The sequence below is a fragment of the Ursus arctos genome, unplaced genomic scaffold, assembly GCF_023065955.2.
Source record: "Ursus arctos isolate Adak ecotype North America unplaced genomic scaffold, UrsArc2.0 scaffold_15, whole genome shotgun sequence".
Taxonomy (NCBI): domain Eukaryota; kingdom Metazoa; phylum Chordata; class Mammalia; order Carnivora; family Ursidae; genus Ursus; species Ursus arctos.
In genome coordinates this window covers 16,901,295-16,924,577 of record NW_026622819.1, presented here as the reverse complement: position 1 = coordinate 16,924,577, position 23,283 = coordinate 16,901,295, and the positions used below count along the sequence as shown (strand labels likewise).

At 36.4% G+C, this 23,283-nt stretch overlaps 1 protein-coding gene across 2 annotated transcripts in view; it reads left to right on the top strand.

Annotated features, from left to right (window-relative positions):
• Positions 1 to 23,283, top strand: part of CDH12 (cadherin 12) — a 258,791-nt gene that overhangs the window by 228,874 nt on the left and 6,634 nt on the right. For both annotated transcript variants that reach the window (XM_026506726.3, XM_026506725.3), the window contains 3 exons: positions 3,862 to 3,998; positions 17,704 to 17,825; positions 21,475 to 21,592. In XM_026506726.3, coding sequence (XP_026362511.2) covers positions 3,862 to 3,998; positions 17,704 to 17,825; positions 21,475 to 21,592 — 377 coding nt within the window. The remainder of the gene's footprint in view (positions 1 to 3,861; positions 3,999 to 17,703; positions 17,826 to 21,474; positions 21,593 to 23,283) is intronic.

The window sequence follows — 23,283 nt, the reverse complement described above, 5'->3', positions numbered from 1 at the left end:
CTCAGTTCAAGGTGGTGTTGGAGGTACCTGAGAAAGGCTTCAGAATGCGTGTGTTTGAATATTCAAAGACACAAAATCAACAACCCATGCTTGAAATGTGATCAGGCTATTATTCACAACAACAATCAGTGTTCTTATAAAATAATACAATTCATACATTAAAATACAAGATACGAGGGATAGAACAATAAACTCGGTGATGAATCCTTCCTACTCTCTAGAAACCTTCTGCGTCAACCACAAAACAACATACAATTACTTTGAGAGACACTGCTAACGCCAATTAAAGTTGATAAATCAGATAAAAGAAGTACGAAGATAGAATTTTGTAATAGGGAAGTAATAAAGCTGTCTGAAGGGATTCAGTAAGGCTTCAGGGGAAGAAACATGAGCGAAGGCACGATCACATTATTCCTTTATGTAGTCATGTAGTACTGTCCTTACGTTGTAATACGTGAGAACACAGAGACTACCTGTTTAATATTGAAGCTTGTAATCGCAGAACCCAAATTGGATCAATATTTGCCTAAACTCTACTTTCTTCCCATTAGAGTAAGCTGCTTCACAGTCTCTGGAGAATAAACCAAAGTCTAGGTATGAAACTTTGGGGGAAGGTAAAGTTGGCATCCAGATACATAAATGGACACAAGTCAGAAGATCATACAGGACTATTTAAAAAGGACTTAAGAAAATGAGAAAATCTCGGGGTACCTGGGTGGCTCAGTCTTTTGAGCATCTGACTTTGGCTCAGATCATGATCTCAGGGTCCTGGGATTGAACCCCGAGTCAGGTTGTGTGCTCATGCTCTCTTTGTCTCTCTCTCAAATAAATACATAAAATCTTAAAAAAAAAAAAAAAAAAGAAAATCTTAAGTAACCTGGAGAAAAATAAAAAATATAACAACTATAATTTTAATAAACTGTAGATTATGATACATTTATCTTTCTTTAAAGATGTGTTTTAATTATATTATCGGCTTCCAAATGGAAAATTTGAAGACAGAAGGGTTATGCCTTTATTAAATATTATAATTTTATAAAATGTTTAGTTTCACGTCAAACAAGCAAGAGAAGCTCTCTCAACTATCTATGATATAACTCTTTATTTTACTAAGAGGGAAGTTAGAATGAGGAGGAGGATTAGAAAAAAAAAAAAACGAAGAGGAACTAATAGAAAACTAGCAACTACTATTTAAAAAGTTCAAGAGAAATGTTAGGATTTCTAAGAAAAAAATGTAATTGTGATCCTTGATGAAGCAATTATAATCTTAAGTGTTGCTGTATGTGACTTAGGCTCTCGATAAAATGTGGAAATAAATAGAACTGAATTTACTTTCATTTAATTATCTTCCCCAAGACAAAAACTTAAAAAAAATAAATAAATAAAACACCAACCAGTGACTAAGAGAAGACAGAAGGAAGAGATTTTGATTATTACCACATTAAGAAAAGAAAATTTCCTACCTTGACCTGAATCCTTACTTCTACATCTTTATTGCTTAAGTAATGAGATGTAATACTTTTAGAGGAACTCGGAACCATCAAGTGCTTTTTACAAAATGTGTTTGAGAATTTAGCTTTTCCATTAACTGTGAGAAAGTTATTAGGCAAATTAAAAGACACAATTTTAAGGAGAATGCTTACCTAATGAAGAGAAGAAAACTTTTTGAGGCATTTCTGAAAATTCATTTACAGAAGAGTAATAAAATTGTACTCTGTCAAGTGGTCTGCACAGATTAGGTTAATGCTTTAATTTTTGATTTCTATGCAGTTGTGAAAACAGGTTTCTTAGCAACAGTGGCTCCATACTTATATGAACTATACATTTGTTTTAATTATATATAGATCATAAACACCTTTTTTAAAAATTTAAGTCTCATCTACTTGCCAAATAAGGGTAAGGTGATTCAAATTCTATATTTCAGGGTTTTGCTCATTTACACTGGTGAGTGAGGCCAGATTAGGCAGTCCCTTGTGATACTGTTGCCATTCATTGCAATTAAAGTATCATTGTAGCCTTAGATTGCCTGTGGACTGTGGCAAACCTAAAGTAAACATGGGGTCTACGCTCTGGGAGGACAGATCTCCTGAAAATGATCTAGACATTTTAGGACAGGGTCACGTCTTCTCTGGAATGTCTCGGAAATGTAGTAGCTCCATTTTCAGTTTCATTGATGGTCACTTCTTAATTGCTATCTTGGGCAGAACATCACAGTTGAAAGGGGTGGCTGCTGCCTCACGGTTACTGTTTGGTTGGCAGAGGGGTGAGTCAGTCACACAGATAGGACATCAGGAAAATGCCAGGACCTAGTCCTAGACCCACAAGCTTGCGGTCTGATCAGCTGTGGGAAGATGCTGAAGATGCTTAGCTGACTAGAAAATGTTCAACTACGTTTCAGTAGTACTCCAGACGTGGGTGGTAAGCTTTCTGAGAAGATCACATCCAGGGAAGGGACGAACCGAAACTTACGAGGTGACGGAGCTAAGATTAGATGCCAGATAATAGTGAATAAGAGACAAACAAAAACATGGTTGCGTGAAATAGGGCTTGGCTGTTTGTGCCCGTGGTCTGTGTTTTAGGGATTTGTGGGGGAGCTTTGTAATTCAGGTATTTCAGCGTTGCTATTTTGAAGTGCATGACTTGACTAACTTTATTTGGCCTGGGGATTTAGATAGGTTCACCGCGATGATGTTCTCTGCTTGTACTGACCTCGCTGTGATTCCCAGGCTAGAGCAATGGTGATAAATATATTGCTCATTGGGCCTTTTAATGAGCAGAGCCCTTTCACCTAAAATGTTCTATTTAAAATTGGTAAGACTACATGATGATAATTCTACAGAAAACATCGATGACCTGGTTCAAATATCAGCTCTAAAACTTTCTCAGTATGTGAACGGGGGCAGATTCCTTAGTATCTCTCTGCTTCAGTTTTTTCATTGGTTAAATAGGGAGATGAACAATACTTATTTTTCAAGGCTTTTCTGGGGCTTTAATAAGGTAATACATGCAAGCATTTAGAACAGTATCTGATACGTGCTAAGATGTCAAAATGTTTATTACTATGATTGAAAATATGTGTTGGAAAAGGATTTTTTCACTCTATATATCTGCTACATAAAGATTGATATAATTCAGTTTCTGTTTTTTTTTTAATTAATTTTCTTGGATTGTTTTAGTCCAGCTGCTTCACATAAAGAAGGTAACATCTGTTATTAGCAAATAGGTTAACTAATAAAGGAGATAAAGAGACATTATTAGCTAAGTTCACTGTTTTGTTTTGTTTATTTTTTTCGAAAGTTGTCCTGATATATAGAGTAATAAAACGACAGTGGCTCTTTTACATGTGTTTGAGGAAAACACGTCTGTACAATTGCCACATTGTCAATTATACAATTGCCCCTTGGGTTCCATAATATGATTTTTTTTTTCTATCTGTGGAAATAAAGATTCTACCTCTGTTCTGGCCTAAGTTCTTTGTAGCTGTATCCGGTTGCCTTCCCCCACCACCAGCTCTTCCCACAGACACCATTAAAGAATCTTTTACTGCTTGGAAAAGTTTTAATATTCAGCAGGTTAAGGAAACCCATGGTCAGCTTTAGAATTTTAGTCTCTGCTGAGCTTTCAAGGTGTCAAGACCCTAAAATAATATGAACAGCAGGAGTACTAAATCTTTCATTATTTCCAGTTTCCCCTTGAGCATACTGACTTTGCAATAAAGAAGCTGTCATTTACACTCTTCTTTATTGCAAGGTGGGTAATAGCTACAGGGAGAAAAATAAGGAACTGTGTCAAGTTAGCCTGACTGCCATCATGATTCATGTGTAATCATTGCACATTTGCATCTACTCTTTTTATACACAGGTACTTCATAGATTGGAAGAGTGATGGGGACAGCTACTTTACAATAGACGGAACTGAAGGAACCATCGCCACTAATGAATTACTAGACAGAGAAAGCACTGCGCAGTATAATTTCTCCATAATTGCGAGTAAAGTTAGTAAGTATGGCACGGACAGAATCAATGTTACACTGCAGTTCTTTGGACTGAACACTCTTCAACGAGTCCCCGCTGAGGTGTTTTTCATTTTTGGACTGACAGCCGAGTGGTCTCCTGGGGAAACTCAGAAACCTGTTCCTTTTCCTCATAGCATAAGTCCAGAGGAATTGTGACAGCTGCCAATGAGCCCTGTTTGCAGGCTTGCATGAATATCTAGTAGTGCATTTCATTGTGTGACCTCATCCCTTTCCACGCTGTACCCTCAAATATCCACCGGCATTCCGACTTCTCTTCCACACCGGACCTCCGTATAGAATATTGGCAGCTCCAGAGGCTGGGCAGGAGGAATTAATTCTCACACAAAATCGCCCATTCTGAAATATTTTCTGACACTGAAGAGAGCATTTTAAAATCACCCCTCTTCCTTCTCTCTCCTTTTCTTATAATGTAATTGTAATGTATTTTTTTTTTAATGAATGTCACTGTGGGATATACAGGAGCTTTAAATGCTTTTCTTTAAGGAGTCACTCAGAATCGATAGGATTGTTAGGACTTGTGTTGATTTCCGGTTGGTCCAGAAGAGAATCCTCTAGACTGAGAGTGACACAGCTCTCCATATGTTTGACTGGACAACCTAGGGTACTATCACGACTTCCTAAGGTAGCAGGTTAGAGGGAGAATGGTGACATTTGGTTATCAAGGTAGTTGTTTGCACAGGAAAGTGCACCTGCCAATCCATCTGCTTGTGGTCTCTTGAAAGATTTGGGGAAATCCCTTCTGAACATCTTTCATTTTGTTTCTTTCTCATTTTATTTTGTTCATCTGGTACACCTACTTTGGCAGCTAATTTCATTTTTCTATGCAGGGAAGAGCTAACTGTGAATATATCTGTTGAGGGGTTTTTGTTCAGTCTCAACTCAGTGGGGTGTAAATATTATACAGCTTCAACAATTGCTTCCAACCCTGAATAGTCAGAAACCTATTCCTAGGCCTTCACGATATCTTTAGCTGATTTCATTACGTTGTGGTTATTCTGATTACTAAGAGCAAGACTAACATAAAAGAACACGCAGCTTCCCTCTCGTTTATTGGAACACTCACCTGTTCATGTGAGTAAACTGACAACCCCGAGGCTACCATGCTGGAGAGGTCACACATTGGTGGTCAGGTTGACCATCCCAGTTCAGCTCAACCTTCAATCATACCTGCCAGTGTGCTGCACAGGTGCGTGAAACTGTCTTGGAGTCTCTAGCCCAGGCCATTCGCCAGCGCAATACCACAATGCAGCCTCCGCCACTGCCCTGTGAAATGGAACATATGCCCGGACCAACCCCGCCCAGATGCTTCACTCACAGTGTTGTGAGAAGGACTAAAATAGTAATTAGTTCAAGCAACTGCATTTTGGGGTCATTTGTTGTTACACAGCAACAGCTGACTGCAGGACTCAAGGACACCGTAAGTTGGAACTGTGACTCCTCGCTGGTGGGGGTGCAGATTCTCCAGCCGGTTAGGGTGGAAAAGACAGAGGGAAGGACAGAGACGTAAGTCTCTCTTACCTGCCCCCATATAATGTTCTGTTGCTTGCCACTGCTTCTAGGGCTAAAGTGGACTGGCACTAGGGCAGTTGCCCAAACATTGTCTTCTTACGTGATCTTTGAGTTATTTGATGTGGGGAACTCTGGACATCCCATGTACATAGGAACTTGTTATGGGTACCCAGGTGGTAGACCTTCCAACTTCTTAATTCCAGGGTCCCCTTGCATAGAGGGCAGTCTTCTTGGGTGCGTTTATAGCATAGTTTCTCAGTGTTGACTTTGTGTTGTGCCCCCTTGACCCTGAGGAAACTCACACATCCTTGTCATATGGAACAGGGACTTCCCAGCTGTTCTTCTGCTGGATGGTTTCTCTGTCCAGCCGTCTTCCAAATCTGCCCTCCCTGCTCAGGTAGGCTCTGCAAGCAGATCATCCAGTCAGCTGCCTGAGCAGACAGATCATCAGGAGAACAGAATGCCGGTGTACCCTTTGCGGAGGACACCTGTTTTCTTTACAGCGTTTTCCTGGGCTCTCTCACACCTGGCATCTTTTTTCCCCTCCTATACTGCATCCTACTACAATTACGTTTGTTACTCATCATTTCTTTCATGTTAACTTGCAATTATTTCACTCATCTGGAATGTTAGGGGATAGCTTAACCATATTGTAGTTAGAAAATAAACTTTGGTATATATTCTTATACAATATAAGAGTGATGTCAAATTAGCATTTCTAAAATAGGTACCCCTGTTCCCTTCCAGTACCTATCCAAAGACCATTGTGTAGATTTTAGGGCCCCAAGGAAGTCTGCTGGGGTAAATGCATGTATCCATGTGAAAAAATAAAGAGGCTGAACACACACCACATGGTAATTAAAGATTTACAATAAGAATAGCTTATTATGGGTTTTATTTTGCTTGAAATCACAGAGTTTAAAAGTAAAATTTATTCATATTGTAATGCATAAGGGTGCTCTCATTGATCAAACTAGCCAGCTGAGCAGGAAACTATCATCATGGTGAATGACTGAGAAATAAATAGATTACACTTGTACTGCCAAGAAGAAAAAATTATGTAAGTATACCTTATTGCAGATTGAACTAGCATGTGTTTTGGCCTGACCCTTACATAAAAAATCTCAGGCAAATGAAATGTTACAATGATTGAATGACTTCCAATTAATTAAAAAGCAGTCATTAATCAGTGTTGCTGTAGTTGGAGATCCAAATAATTTTATTAGACTCCTAATAATTCTTTTATGCATTACTGCTTTGCCGTTTTTATTATACTAATCTTGAGAATTTTCGGAAAGATGGAAGTTCCAAAAATTCACTTCATTCAAATTATCAGAAACTTTCAATACACATATGTTCCAATATTTTTTGGCATTACTGTAGCAAATATCATTAGGCAAAGATAATTAAAAATATCTACATTAAAGCCCTAGAACATATTTTATATAATTATGAAATAAACAAATGATACCAGAGACGGTTCTTCTTTTCTTGGTCAGTAGTTATGCGGATGGCAATGGACTGTTTGCATTTATTATGAAACAGGTAAAAAATCAGTGAATTGACTCACTAACTGCTATATTTAGGGAAAATTTTGTATGTAAATATATCATTATGAGTTGGGATTAAATTGTTGGGTAATTATTTTTTAGGTTATTTGGTATATAGAGCTATTTTTTATTACTTCTTTTTACTTCAACATAATGCAAATGGTATTATCTTCATATATACAGAAAAATTAAACTCCGGCATTACTATCCATAATTCAGGCTAAACATAAATTCACACATTTGTTTTCATAAGTTGGTATAGGCACAACTTGTTGTGAGTTATGAGAAAAATGAGACCAAAATCTATGCATAAGGATATTAAAGTTTAGTAGTTAGAAATTGACCAAAATAGAGAATTTTACTAAGTTATAACTATGAAAATTATGCTTAATTCCAGGGACTTCAGATTTAACAGTATTCTTATCCAACCTGTAGGGGGAAGTGGCAAAAGGTTATAAATGACCATAGTATGGTCATTAAGTGATAAAGTGTTTAAACACAAAGAAATAGATTTCGTGATAGAATTTTCTGAAGAATTTCATCTGCCTGCATGCCACATAGTTAGCCATGAAATGATGTTCTTAGACCAAATGAGAAGAAAGTACCTAATTTTTCTGAAATAATAGCAAGTAGTAATAATAATATAAACTAATATACTAAACAATTCTACTAGCTTAATATATATTAAATCAAGATGAGTATTATGGTCCACACTGTGAGTGTGAGGAAATGGAAGCTCAGAGATATTTCATTTGTAGCTCCGTGTCCCACTGGGAGTGGTGACCAAATGAAGATGGGAGTCCTGGACTCTCTCACTCCAAAACAGAATTTCACATGGACAATTAATCACTTGCCTAAGCTTACTAGATATATTTTAAGTAAGTTATTAGTTGAACTAATCAAGGTGATTTTCATATGTATAGATAGAGTACAAACTAGTAAAAAATTATACATTTGCAATGTTCATAAAATTAAATTGAAATTTTTGTTAGTCTTGACATTTATCTATCATCTGTCATCTATCTATCTATCATCTATCTATCTATCTATCTATCTATCATCTATCTATCTATCTCTATTATCTATCTATCTATCTATTATCTGTCTAGCTAGGCTTGTTAGACTGCTTATCCATTACAATCCTATAGTGAGTTTGCATGTTTCAGAAATTTGATTGTGTACTGACTGACATCTATTAACTACTTGTATAAAATCACCTCTTTTTTTTAATCAAATCAATAATGGGTTTTATTTGCCTTCCAAATACTAATTTAATTTTGCTGTGGTTAGACTAAAGAAAGTCACTTAAGAAGAATTTTTTAAATTATTGAGAATTTAACATAAAGTGAAATGGCATCTATTTCATAGATAGTCGTGTTGACCATGGATGAATTCAAGGAAAATATGCTGACTCTCATGGTGCTGGTGGGTCACGATCCATGGAAATTTCCTGTTTTATCAGCTGTATGGAACCCACTTTCTTCTCAGTTTAGTCTGTTTTTGAAAGAATATTTGTCCATTGATATGTTCAATTTGCTAGAATGCACTAGGCTCTGTGTTAAATCCTGGAGGTTTTAAGATGAATATGAAGCAGTTCCTGTTCTAAAGGAATTCAGACTATCTAGGGTTTTATGTTATTGCAAATATTTAAAATTAATGATAGGTTTCCTCTAGTGTTTTCATTGGGGAAAAAAATTGATTGGCGGTATTTTTAAAGGTTCCTTGTTCTTTAGAGATCAGTTTTTGTCACCAACAGCATAGAAAGTAATATTTGACTTTAGCATAGATATACATGAATAATTTAAATCCTCTTTATGGATTGCTCAGTCTAGATACAGATCATACTACTGTAATTGAACAGAGCTATTATTAGAAATGGTTTATCTTAACTTGTAATTTCAAAATGAACTGATTTAAAGAGAAAAGAAAAAGAAAGCTGTGCTACTTATTCATTGGATCTTGCCCAGTTTGCACTATAATTCAGTGTTTTTTTGTCATAAAAAGTTAAGATTTCATTCTTGAAGTTATTGTAATTACAATTTAGTACATAGTCACAAAATTGAATTTTTAGCACTGATAGTTATTCAAAAGCAGATGTCGTCTTTAAATAAGAAAGCCTAACAGCTTCGGCATATTTTAACATACTATGAACCCTGTGTTTGTCAGTGCTTTACAGTTTTCAAAACATTTTCGACTGCATTTCTCACTGGTCCTTGGAAATATTCGACTATTTGGCCAGTATTTATTGAATATTTTATACATAATTTAAAAAACTCACCACTTTGACCCTTGAGTGTAGACTGGGCTTTCTCCCAGCATGGTGGCCTGGACAGCCCTGTAGGCATTACTCTTTGAGAGTAAGCGATCCTCATGCACATGCGCAGATCTCAGGCGCTGTGCCTTCGTGTTCTCTGAGTTCGTTGATATCCATCATGGAGCAGTGACAAGCGTACTAAGACTTGGATTCCAGTCTTGGGTCTGACAAAAAAAAAAAAAAAAAAAAATGTAGGGCAAGATTATCCCAAAGTTTTCTCACCTCTAAGTAGACAATTAGAGATCTGAAATTTTCAGACTTGTAGATCGTCAGGATACTTTGTCAAATGAAATCTTATGTGGAATCCCAGTATACTACATTGACGAAAACTGTGGATAAAGCCAATGGCTTTTCTTTACCCCATAAAACTCCTTAGCCTTGAGGAAGATGGCATGAGGGACCTAAATTGATATCAATTCTACTTCCTTTTAAAATTTAAAATTTAGTTTTCCCATCCAGGAGCATGGTATGTTTTTCTATTTCTTTGTGTCATCTTCGATTTCTTTCATCAGTGTTTTATAGTTTTCAGAGTACAGGTCTTTTACCTCTTTGGTGAGGTTTTAATATTGCACTGTATGTTAACTACCTACTTGAAATAAAACTTACAAAAAATAAATAAAATTCAGTTTTCATAGGATTTATTAAAGGTTACAATGCTAGTTACTAATGAACCATTTCTAAAAGAGATTTCTGATTTCAGGTTCCAAAAATTGGGTATACCTTTTGTCTTTCCCTTCCTATATGTTCTTCTAATAGTGAGGCTGACATTCCTTCCATCAAGAAGTGGGTTCAATCTTCCTTCCACTTGAAATTTGAAGTGCACTAGTGACAGCCCTGACTAACACAGAGGAGATGCATTTCTATGTGACTGTGTTAGGTCATAAATGCAAGAGTTTCCATCTGGATTTCTCTCACTTTTGAAATACTTGCCCTTGAACTTTAGCCATCATGCTGAGAAGAAGCCCAATCTATGTAAAGAGACCGTGAATGAGTGTTCTTGTCTCTACCTCCAGCTAGGCGTCTAGCAAACCACCAGGATCAAGTACCAGCCATATGATAAATGAAACTTCAGATGAGAAAAGCACCAATTCAGGAAGAAATGCCAGTCTTGTCTTTTTTCTGTTTCTTTCTTTCTTTTTTCTTTTTCTTTCCTTCCTTCCTTCCTTTCTTTCTTTCTTTCTTTCTTTCTTTCTTTCTTTCTTTCTTTCTTTCTTTCTTTCTTCCTTCCTTCCTTCCTTCCTTCCTTCCTTCCTTCCTTCCTTCCTTCCTTCCTTCCTTCTTGTCTCCCTCCTTTCTTTCTCTCTCTCTTTCTTTCTTTCATGGTTTAGGTGCATTTTATTTGTTTTCTTCCAAGATCATTCCACAAAAAACTACTGTAATAACTAAGGCCCAGACAAATGGGTGAGAACAACTTCCTCTTCCCCAGAGCCCTCCACCTGTCCCTATGTTCCTCAGTTGTGTCAATGCTCCTGTGTATGCGGATAGAGAGCTTACTACTTTCATCTTCCACCTAGCCCAGAACGGGACCTGCCACCTAGCACCCCCTGCGCGCTCAGTCCCCTTTCTCACATGTTGGTCCTGGTTACAGGCAGCCATGGTAAGAACTGTTGGGATCCAGTAGGAGTTCTGAATCCCAGAAGGCCATAGCCAGGGCACAGCCTGTGAATACTTCTTCCTCTAATTTGGTGCCCTAGGAATGCTGTTGGGCCCAGCACCTCCATCACAGAAGCCAGCTGCATATTCTCTGGCCAGAGAGAACCAGAGCTTCAGGCCTTAGCCAGAAGCTGGTGCAGGTAAATACAGTCAGACTGGAAGGGGCAGTGACCATCCTCCCACATGAAGAACTGCCATAGGATCTGGCTGGTCCAAGCCTTGAAGCTCCTGATGAGTTGCTTCTTCTCAGCCTCCTTGCTCACCTAGAGTTTGTTGGGGGTGATGTAGCCAGAATGGACATGGTACTGGGGACAGGCCTTCATGATGTCTTGTGGGAAGTCCTGTCATCTCATTTGCCAGGGTGCACAGGCGCCTGGGGCATGGGTGCAATTGGGCAGGATGCCTATGACTCATCCCACACCTTGTCAATGCAGGTGCCACACATGAAGCCCTGACTGTCCTGCTCGCTCTCAAGGTCCAGGCACTGAAATGGGGCATGAGCTCCCAAGTAGGGTCTGCCTTGGGCTGAGAGTCCTGGGAGTAGCTTTGATTCCTGTCAGCAGATAATGGAGACAGGGACTTCCAGAAACTGTCACCAACCTTCCTGCCTTGCTGGCCAACCCTTCCAGACCACATTCTGTGCCCCGCAGGCCCCTGCTCAGCCCCGAACCATAGGTACAGAAGGCAGGTAAATGGGCTCAGACCCCACTCCAGGGATGCAGATAGCTGTCTCTCTCTCCATAGAAACAGAAGCCTCCCTGGAAATATCTGCAGACCTTGGCTACCTTCCTGCAGTGAGAAAAGCAGCAGCTAGACCTCTAGTGACAGGTCCCTTGGGCAAGATTTCTGCATGGTAGTTGGGAGCAGGGCCTGCTCCCCCTACCATGGGCATTGTCATGAGGCCCTGTTGGGTCCATTCCAGCTCAAGCCCTAGTGAGAATCTTTCTTTCCTTTTAAAATATATTTTAATATTTATGACCAGGATTAGTTATCTATTGCTACATGATAAATTATCATAGAGTTTCTTTGGGTCAGGAATTCTGAAAGGGTCTGTTTATTTATTTATTTATTTATTTATTTATTTATTATTTGGATTTTATTTATTTGAAAGAGCGAGAAAGAGCAAGCATGAGCAGGGTGGGGGAGGGGCAGAGGGAGAAGCAGGCTCCCCCCTGAGTGGGGAATCCCACTTGCCGCTCAATCCCAGGACCTCAGCTGAGATCATGACCTGAGCCAAAGGTAGACAACTCATTGATCCACCCAGGCATCCCTAAAAGGGTTCATCTAAAAGGAATGGCTTAATATCTCCTCCAGGAAATCTGGAAGACTTGACAGCTGGAGGCTGGAATCTTCTGAAGACTTCAGAAATCCAAAGTCACTGACACTTTTTGCTTTCTGCAGCTAATCCAACTCCAAGGAGCAATGTCGGCCTTATTATCAAAGACGACAGCGTATTTGAGATTCATTCAAGTTGTTGTAGCACATATCACTGTTTTGTTCCTTTTTATTGTTGAAGTAATTTTTATTGTGTGGATAGGTCACACAATGTTTTTCCATTCACCAAAGATGGACATTGGCATTTTTGTCAGTTTTGAAGTGTATACATAATACTTTAATGTGCATTTGTATACAGGTTTTTGTGTGGATGTTTATTTCATCCTCTTGGGTAGATACCTAGGAGTGGAATTGCTGCATTATAGGTTCATGTTTAATGTTTACAGAAAGTTCCAACCCATTTTCAAAAGTCATTGTACAATTTTCTGTTTCCATCACTGGCAGTCCTTTCCATCAGCAGCCCAGTTTACTTCTCAGCAATGATTTATGAATTTCTGTTAATAATTCCTGCATTTATTTTGCTAAATTTATTCCTAAATATTTTATTATATTTGATTTTATTGTAAATTGAGGTTTTTTTCCCTCAATTTAATTTCTGGTTTGTTATTTGCTGCTATTAAGTGTGCAGTTGCCATTTTTTATATTGCTCTTACCTGTGGACTTGATGGACTCCTTTATTATAACTATTGGCTTCTTTGTGGATGCTTTAGGATTTCCTACCAACAGGGTCATGCCATTTTTGAATAAAAATAGTTTTTTTTCTTTCATTCCAATCTGGATACTTGAATTTTTTTTTAATTTTATTTTCATTTGATTGTACAATGGTGAATATAAGTGGCAAGAACAGCCATTTATGTCTTGTGCCCAATATTAGAGAGAAAGCACTGACTGTTTCACTGCTGAGTATGATGTCAGCTATAGGCTTCTTGTAGATAGACTAGGTTAGGTTGAGGATCTTGCCTCCCATTTATTACTTTCTTAGAGGATTTTTTAAAAATTACGAATGGATATAAGATGTAGCCAAATGCAAATTCTGAATCTATTTGAGATGGCCATGTGTTTTTCTGTTTTGTTTTGTTTTCTTCTATTAATACAGTGTGTTGGATTGATAATTCTTGGACATTAACCCTACATCCTTAGGATAAATGCCATTTGGTCATTATGTAGTAATTTTATAGTATGCTCTGGAATTGATTTTTTAATATTTTGTTAAGGAATTTTTGTACTTATGTTTATGAGTGATATTAGCCCATATTGTTTTGGTTTTCTTGTGATGTTTTTCATTGGCTTTGATAGCAGGATACATAGAATGAATTAGTGTTTCCTTTTCCATTTTCTGAAAGTTTGTGAAGTATTGGTATTTTGTGATCTTTAAATAGTTGATAGAATTCCCCCAGTGGGACACCTAGGTAGCTCAGTCAGTTAAGTGTCTGCCTTTGGCTCAGGTCATGATCCCAGGGTCCTGGGATCCAGTCCTGCATCAGGCTCTCCAGGGTGCAGGGAGCCTGCTTCTCCCTCTCCCTCTCCCTCTGACAGCCGCTCCCCCTGCATGTGCTCTCCCTCTCTGTCAAGTAAATAAATGAAATCTTTAAAAATAAAAATCCCCGAAGTTAAAAAAAAAAATTCCCCCAGTGAAGGCATGTGTACATAAGTTTTTTCTTGGTTGGGAGATTTTTAATTACAACTTGAGTTTATTCATTTGTTTAAGGTCTATTAAGGTTTTGTATTTCTTTTAAAGGTCAGTGTTGGTAATTTGTGTCTTTCTAGGAATTTATTCAGTTCATTTATGTTGACTAGATTTTTGGCATAAATTCATAGTATTCTTTATAGTATTTTAACTCATTTATGATAAACAGTGATTTTTCCCTTTATTCCTTTTTTTGTAATTTGGGCTTTACCTTTTTGCTTTCTTAATTGAAACTGTACTTGAAAATACTACTAATAAGGCAATTCTAACTCAGACTGATTCAGAAAGCTAAGGGAGCTCACTGAGATATCACCAAGGGATGGGGAAAGAATATCTAACAAAACACCTTTGAAGGCATAGGGGATAAAAACAAAATGATTTCTTGATTTTATTATGTGAACCAAAAACTATTAATAAGCTGGTTATTAAATATAAACAACATGCATCAATAAATAATTGGAATTTTAAATGATTTGACTACAAAGAACACAGCAATTAGTCATGTAAGATTTTGGTTATTTAAAATTTGGTTATTTAAAATTTAAATTCAGGGACAACTGGGTGGCTCAGTCTATTAAGCATCTGCCTTTGGCTCAGGTCCTGATCCCGGGATACTGGATCTAGTGGGCATCAGGCTCCTTGCTCAGCAGGGAGCCTGCTTCTCCCCTGCCTGCCACTCCCCCTGCTTGTGTGCTCTCTGTCTCTTTGACAAATAAATAAATAAAATCTTTTAAAAATAAAATAAAATTTACTAAATTTATACTTGAAACTCCCCTCTAAGTATTCAGTGATAACTAGTTTCTACATGGCAAAAGTATTGATAATAATGCTCATGCTAAGTCATGATTAAATAAATTTCATCATGCTGTCCCAAATACAGATTAGATGAGTCATTGTTTCCTCAATATAATTTTCTGAATTATATGCATAAATGAAAAAAATCTATATTACTCTAACAAATTATATTCTCTTGTAAAAAGTTCAGTGCTTAACCGTAGTAGTTCTTTTTTTTTAAAGATTTTATTTATTTATACGACAGAGAGACAGCCAGCGAGGAGGGAACACAAGCAGGGGGAGTGGGAGAGGAAGAAGCAGGCTCCCAGCCGAGGAGCCTGACGTGGGACTCGATCCTGGAACGCCAGGATCACGCCCTGAGCCGAAGGCAGACGCTTAACCGCTGTGCCACCCAGACGCCCCAACCATAGTAGTTCTTGAACAGAGATGTTACTCCTTTCCCAATTGGCTTGTCGCTCTGCCCTTCCCCCGCTCATCTCTCCCTCTCTCTCTCAAATGAACAAACAAAATCCAAAAACAAATAAACAACATGCACAAAACTTTCCTCTTTATATGGCCTCAGGACGTGTACTTTATATAGCATGTGAAACGGAAAGCGGAGACTGATTTTTATGTTGGCGGAAATAGAGTAGGCTAAGTAATTCACATGAACTTCCTAAACTAATCTGTAATATTAATTTGTTGTCTATTTTTTCAGTAGTGAAATAAATTTCAGTTATTTTCTAATACATAATATATACTAGAATTTAAGAGCATGAACTTGGAACCAGAACCCCATCTTATTCCTTTCAACTTGTAATTTTTGCAAGAGTCACATCCCCCTTCTGTTCCTCAGAGTTCCACATGCAATAATGGGGATAATAATAGTGTCTATAAGAGAGTTACTGTGAACCTTAAAAGAGTTAATCTACATAACATGTTTTAGAATATAGGTACACTGTAAGCATTATAAAATACTAGGCATAATTTTGCTTTTTTAAAAATTTTTGTTATTTTTGATAATTTCCAGTTTTTTCTTAGGAAAGCGAACCAAGTTTAACCAAATTGTTGACATTTATCTACATATTATGCTATAGGAGCAATTAACACCAAAAATAGATGCAGAACTAGATAACCTTCAAGAAGTGCACTTGGTAATAAGAGTAATGTAATTTACCAAAGGTGATCTAACATTTTGTAAAACACCACCACTTACTTAATACAACAAACCTATTAATTAGGGACTATTTATACTGTGTGTTTCATATGAAGAAACTGAATTGCAGGTAGATTAAATAACTTGTGAAAACAGCCAAAATTTTCTACCAAATAAGATAATTCCCTGTGGGCAATATTAATTTTTTAAATTATAGATACTTCCTGCAGCCTTCTCCAGGATTACCAATACACCTTCTGTTAGCACATCCCATATTACAGAATATACCATTCATCCTCACTTTGTGTTATCTGTGTGTGTACTGGTACGCGATGATGGATTTCACTGTGTCATATGTGAATATGTGAACATTTATTATGATACTGTTTATAGTGCCTATAATTTCCTAATAAATCTTAGCACAGCAGGATAGTGGAGAGTTAGCAGAATCAGTCATGTGTTGAGATTTTGTACGCTTCTTTAAAAGAATCCAGATACAGGTCTAAAAGAATACTAACATTATAACTTTTCGGCAGCGCTGCAGATGAAAGATTTAACACATAAACCAATCAGTAGAGAAGGTATGGGGGCATATGCATGGTATTTGGATTTCCAAATCCAAATTAGGATCCCCTTAAATGTGTGACTCTGGGTAAGGTCCTTCAACAATTTGGGGCAATTTATCCATCTGTAAAATTTCATACGGCAAAATTTTATAAAAATAAGGTAAAATGTGCATGTTATGTTTTGAGTCTTCTTCAACAAACGACAGAGAGGCAGGTAATGTATCAAAGGTTGGGGCTAAAACTTGTGCTGGGACTTTGGCACTTTTTCAAACAACACTTTTTTTTAAATATACTGTAGGAAGAAAATCTTGTTTATTCTTTCTTTTCTTATCTCCAGCAAGTCATTTCAGGGTGTATCCCTAGCTTCCCATAATCTATGTCTTCTGCTTCCTTAAGTCTGTTTTTTAAATCTTTATAAAAAGTCCTCTCTCCTTCATTTTCCTTGTAATTTATCATCATTTTTAGGAAGAATCATTTTGAGAGAACTTTTTAAATATGTAGATGGTCCCACCCAATAAAGTTTTTTATTTAGACACATTTTGTCCAGTGAAAATTACCACAATTGGTGAAGATTGGTTCTGTGAACTAACTCTGGTATGATGGCTACATGTCTGATAAAATACTAGCGAGATAGTTGACCTCAACTTTGGTGGTGAGTGAGTTTCAGGGATGAACACTGGTACAGTGTACCGCTAATGCTCCAACAGCAAAACATTGATACCATACTTAGCCATCCTTTTGTCATTTCTATTTGGCACACTTCACAGTTGCCCATAAAGGAAGGATTGTTTGGATTCTTTATAATGGCTGATTAAAAAAAAAAGGTTTAAGGCATGCCTGGGTGGCTTAGTCGGTTAAGCCTTTGATTCTTGATTTCGGCTCAGGTCATGATCTCAGGGTCCTGGGATGCAGCCCTTCCTTGGTCTCCGCAGTCAGTGGAGAGTCTGCTTCTCTCTCTCTCCCTCTGTACACCCCTCCCAAGCCTCACACACACTCCCTCTCTCTCCGAAATAAATAAATAAATGTTTTTAAAAAATAAAAAAAAAGTTTAATATGATTTACTATAAGAGCAATAACTGACCTGATTTTGTAATTGTCTGTTCTCTTTTTATGTTTTCAACAGGTAACCCATTATTAAGCAGTAAAGTCAACATATTGATTAATGTCTTAGATGTCAATGAATTTCCTCCAGAAATATCTGTGCCATATGAGACAGCTGTGTGTGAAAATGCCAAACCAGGACAGGTATCTTATCAATATTGTTAACTAATAGCATATAAAGACCTACTATATGCATATGTTTCAGGGTATAGGACCATACATAAATGCATGCACACACACCCCAACATTGATATCAATATTGACATTGATAATGATAGATAGATTTTTCCCCCCTGGATCATATGTTTTCATAAAAAAAAAAAAACCCACAAGAGATAGTAAACTTATAAATTAAGGGTGCATTTATGGATGTAAAAGTAACATCCCAAGGGAAAAAGTGATGATGGCCTACTGAATATTCTTCATATAACTAAAAAGTCTAGGATTGCGGATCTGCTATGTTTCCTATCCCTTTACTATGGAATTTCTATGGAATCTGTGACTATAAAACCAGTAAGCAAACAACTTTAGAGTGCATTCTTCTAGAGTGTTTCTTGCTTTGCTCACATGCTTTATGAAGGGGTACAGAAAAGCACTGTAGCCCATTAAAAATGTAAGGCTTCTTTCTCTGGTGGCCTTGAGTAGAAATCTGGGCTATTCGAAATCTCGGAATTACATTTTCCTTATTAAGTCAATATTGCTCTGGTTCTAGTGGGAGATGTCATGAGGGAGGACCACATGGTTATGAAAGTTACTGTCAAATCCTAGATTTAATGTGAATGGTGTTGGGTACCCAGTTTTTTTTCTAGACTATTATAGATGAATGAATAAAATAATATAATGTGGTATGATGACATGATATGATATAATGAATGAATCAAGCATGAGCAAATGATGAGAATATGCCATGAAATAAGAATATGATTAATCCCATACTGTGCACCTAAGTTCCAAAGGAAAAATATATCAGTATGCTTGGTTCGCTTTGTATTTTAATCACCTTTAAATAGCATAACTCTTCATTTAAGTAAATTTGAAGTTTTAATTCTTCCTGAAAAAAACCTTAATATTTGAAACAATATCTTTATTGAAAAAAGTTATTCTTCAGTCTTCAGTATTTGTTTCAATTCGAATGTTTTATAATGCTTGGTAGAAAATCCGTCCCATAATCCTAATCCTATGATGCCCACTATCTATGTAGCTATTAAATTAAAATTAAGTAAAATTAAAAATCAGTGTTCTCATTCATACTAGCCACATGTCAGTTGTTCAATGGCTGTATGTAATAAGTGGCTACCATTTTTTGTCCATATAGATATAGAATATTTCCATCAGTATAGAAACTTCTAGTGGACTGTACAGATCTAATCTTTGATAACTTGGGGGAAGTATTAATTTTATTACAACATGACTTATTTAGTCAGATTTCCCAATTGATAAATTTGCATCCTTAATTTTGAATAGACACAGAGATGCATTAAAACAAAGTTTTAACCCTTTATCACCTTAAATGTACCCACAATTTACATGGGCTAAGGCCAGTGCCTACTTTGGTGTCTAGAAGAGTCGACGCATAAATGTTTAAGCAAATAATAAACCAATTTGGTTATTTGAGAAGTTACAAGAAGTTTTCTGAAATTCCACAACTTAGCCAAATTCTCACTTTCCAGATCCCACCACCCTCAGCCCCAAACCCCAATCTTCTATTTTTTTTAGATAGTTAGGGATATTAATTTTTTTCCATCAATCAGACTCTTGTAATGCACAAAATGAAAGTCCTTTGGAAATAGAACTCTATTTGATGCTTCTCTGCTTGTCTAGTAAATTAAAGAGTTTAAAAAGTTGGGAAAAGTAGAAATGACCCAAGATAACTTGGTTTTCTTACATGTGGGCAAAGTGGTAAGCAATCTGTGGGATCCTTGGACGTTCTTTTTCTAATAAATACCTATTGGGTTTTCTACTGGGTCACATCTATGTACAAAGAGCAGCCCTGAAATGTTACTTGAGTTTTCAGGGAATATGGTATGTGAGCATTTTCTGCTCTTGACCCCAGGTATTCTGCCCATTGTCTAGGAACTATGTATAGGAACTGACTATCTTTTCTGGCCTATAATCGAATATGTATGCATGTTTATGTATGTATGTGTTATCTATGAAGAGACAAAAGAGAAAAGAGAGAAAGATGATGCTATCTAAGTCAACAGTGATATATATATAGTGAATTCCTGAAGTATGAGAGTTTTTTTTTCCTTAGGGCAATGACTCCCAAGTGTCAATTCCAGATAAGTGCCTGTTTATCCCAAAACTTTCTGCTCTGTCTGCTGTTTGAAAGGACATTGCTTCATTCTAAAGTTATGTTCTTGATATTTTTTGATGTCAAACAACTTTCATTTAGTAAATGATTATGCTTGCTGATAGTAGTTAAAGGCAAAACAAAACAAAACACCTGGCAAACCAATCCCCTAATAATTTACAGAAAATTTATGGATGGGATATAGTGATCTGACTGAGCATATGAGTTTATGTAGAGTTATGTAAATTGAAGTTTTACAGAATTCTGACTGATTCACACTGAACCAGGGAACTGAAATTCTCATTAGAAAACTAATTTGTGAAATTATTAATATGACACCAGGCCCTCAAAGTCACAGTATATATGTTTCTGTGTGAGTGTGTGATTGTCTATGCATGTGCACATGCACACAACTCTATGGGGGGGGAGTAGATCATAGTAATAAGATTGAGTTTTAGCCATGGAATGAAAACAAAAAATAATAAATTAATCACATATTTAAAAAAATAAATCACATGTTTAATGGCATCAGTCTAAGAACACATGATGTAAGCTTTTGCCCACTGTGACCAAGATAGAGTACTTGAAATGTAAGGTCTTCTTCTGGGAAAGTCAAGTTTAGTCTAAGAGAGGGATCACCTGAGCAGTACTCTGCTCTCACTCTCTTCTACACATATTTCCTGAAATTCTTTCTGATGCAAAGCCATTGGATATGTTAATAAACACAACCTCAAAGCTATTATAATTTGCTTATCTATGTAGTTAATTATCAATTTCACAGTTTGGCTCTCAGAAGTTATTTTTAATCTCCAAATTCTTAAGGGCATATTCTTGAAGTATCAGAATTTTAACTACTAAACATACAACCTGTGGAAGCTATTTAGGAAAAATTCTGAAACCGGGTTGTTAGTGCTTACTTCTTAAAAAAAAAAAAAAAAACTTTATGAAAATACATTTAGTATTCTTGCTCATTGGAGGAAAACAAATATAAGGACAAAAACAGATATACATCCTTTGTATTTCTCTTTCTCATCATTTTATTTATTTAAGAAAATAAAACTCATCCTCACAAACAAAACTGTACTAAAATTTTGCTATCGCAAGGGCTTTTAAATAATCAGAGATTTTCTTTCCAGTAAGCATTTTCATATTTGGGTTAGAAAGCATTTATTTTATTTAGTTTAAAATGCAAGCAAGTGCATTTTAATTTTATTTTGCTTATTAGTGAGAATTTTCAATGGTGTTAAGTTTTTTAGTTATGCAGATATTGATTTGGAATTGGCCCATACCCTACAATTGTACCTGCCATTATGAACTATAAATGTTTAGATATTTGGTCATAAAAATTATTTGTAAATAATTGGCCCACTGATATGAATCCTAAAAATGTCATTTCTACCTCCTTGCATGCATCATTGAATAAACTTATTAGCCCGGTGTATGTAAAGTTCCCTTTGAAACTCATGACTGACTTCAAGTTTCATCTCAACTTTGTTTCAGATAATTCAGATAGTCAGCGCTGCAGACCGAGATCTTTCACCTGCTGGGCAGCAATTCTCCTTTAGATTATCACCTGAAGCTGCCATCAAACCAAATTTTACAGTCCGTGACTTCAGAAGTAAGTTTAACCACATAAAAAAACCTACCTCTTATCATGTAACTTTGTAGAAGGACACAAAGGTAGAAATCAATGTTTTTCTAAAAGCACTCAAGTTCACAAAATATGGAAATCCATATATGAGAAATACAAAATTCTATAGCTAGCAGTAAATTAAATATTTAACCTATATAGATTGTATCTAATGAGGCAAATTGCTTCCATTTATAATGTGGACAGTTCCTTAATGAGTCAAGCAAAAACAGCCTATCTGGGAAATTGAATGTTTTCTGTGTTTTAAATATATCATTTGTTCCACATGCACATTACTTGCACAAACTAATAGGTAACTTCTTAGTAACTGGTTTATTTGAATAACACACAGTGCAGCTCAGGTTAAGAATAACAGGCTTTGCCAACTTGCATTCCCAAGTTGGCAAAGCCTGTTATTCTTAACCTGTGCTGCACTGTGTGTTATTTAAAAAAAAAAAAAAAAGAATAACAGGCTTTGTAATTAGAATGACAGACGTTTTCATTCCCACTCCATGATGTCCTCAATGGCAGATTCTCAATGTATTAACTAAATAATTTTAAACTCATAGTTGAACTGAATCAACCTCATAGTATTTATATTAAATAAAATAATGCATGCAAATCCTTAACAATACCCAAGGTCATTTTAGTTACCACCTCTACCATCATATCTGCACTTTCATATCTAACACCAACACTGCTACCATCACCGCCACCGCTATTGCTATCACGTCTGCTACTGTTACGCTCACTACAAAAGTACAATGGACACTGGATTACAAATATTAAAATTAAGTACTGGTCAGTTCTTAAATTATTAGTTCTGTGACTTGTGGATATTTTATCCCTTCTAAGTTTCCATAGTTATGAAATTGGGATTAGAAACATCTGAGTTCATAATATTAGATAGTAAAAAGCTAAATTCTTACTAAATTCTATGCTTATAGAACAAATGAACCAGTTGTGATGAGATAATGATGATGATAATGATGATGGACAGAAGTAAAAGGATGTCTGAGAAATTTACGTTTCTGCAAATATTTAGAGGAAAGAAATCAGACATTTTGTCACAGAAGGAAATTGAGGATTTGCTTCATCCAATGGTGTAATGTGAGGAATGGCTATAAACACAACAGGGTCCCAAATATGAAAAGCCTTACAAGTAAAGAGACCACATATTTTGTTATGAAAACTAGAACACTTTAGAGAATAGAAGTGGACAATATTAGTAATTTTAATTAAAACAGCTCACATAAAATAGGGCTGTCCAAGACAAATCAGACCATGTGGTCACCCTAATTACAAGACATTTGAAAGGATTATAACTTAAATCCAATGACTTCAGAAGTCTTTGAAAGATTTACAAGAGCATATTATGTTCAGATTTGCATTAGGACGATCAGTTTGGTTGTAGTGTGGAAAAGACAATAGGAGGATATAGGATTACTTCTGATGCTATTGCAAGAGTGGGTGAGAGTATTAGATTAGGATAATGGCTAATGGAGATAAATGGATAGAGACAGAATTCATAGGGCTTGATGCTAGATTGCATAGAATCCATATGTAAATATATTGGAGAAGAAGACTAATCAGACTTCCAGATCCCTGGCTTGGGCAACAAGGTAGATGGTCACATCATCCAGGAACATAAGTCGACTATTTCCTCCATTGTATTTTTG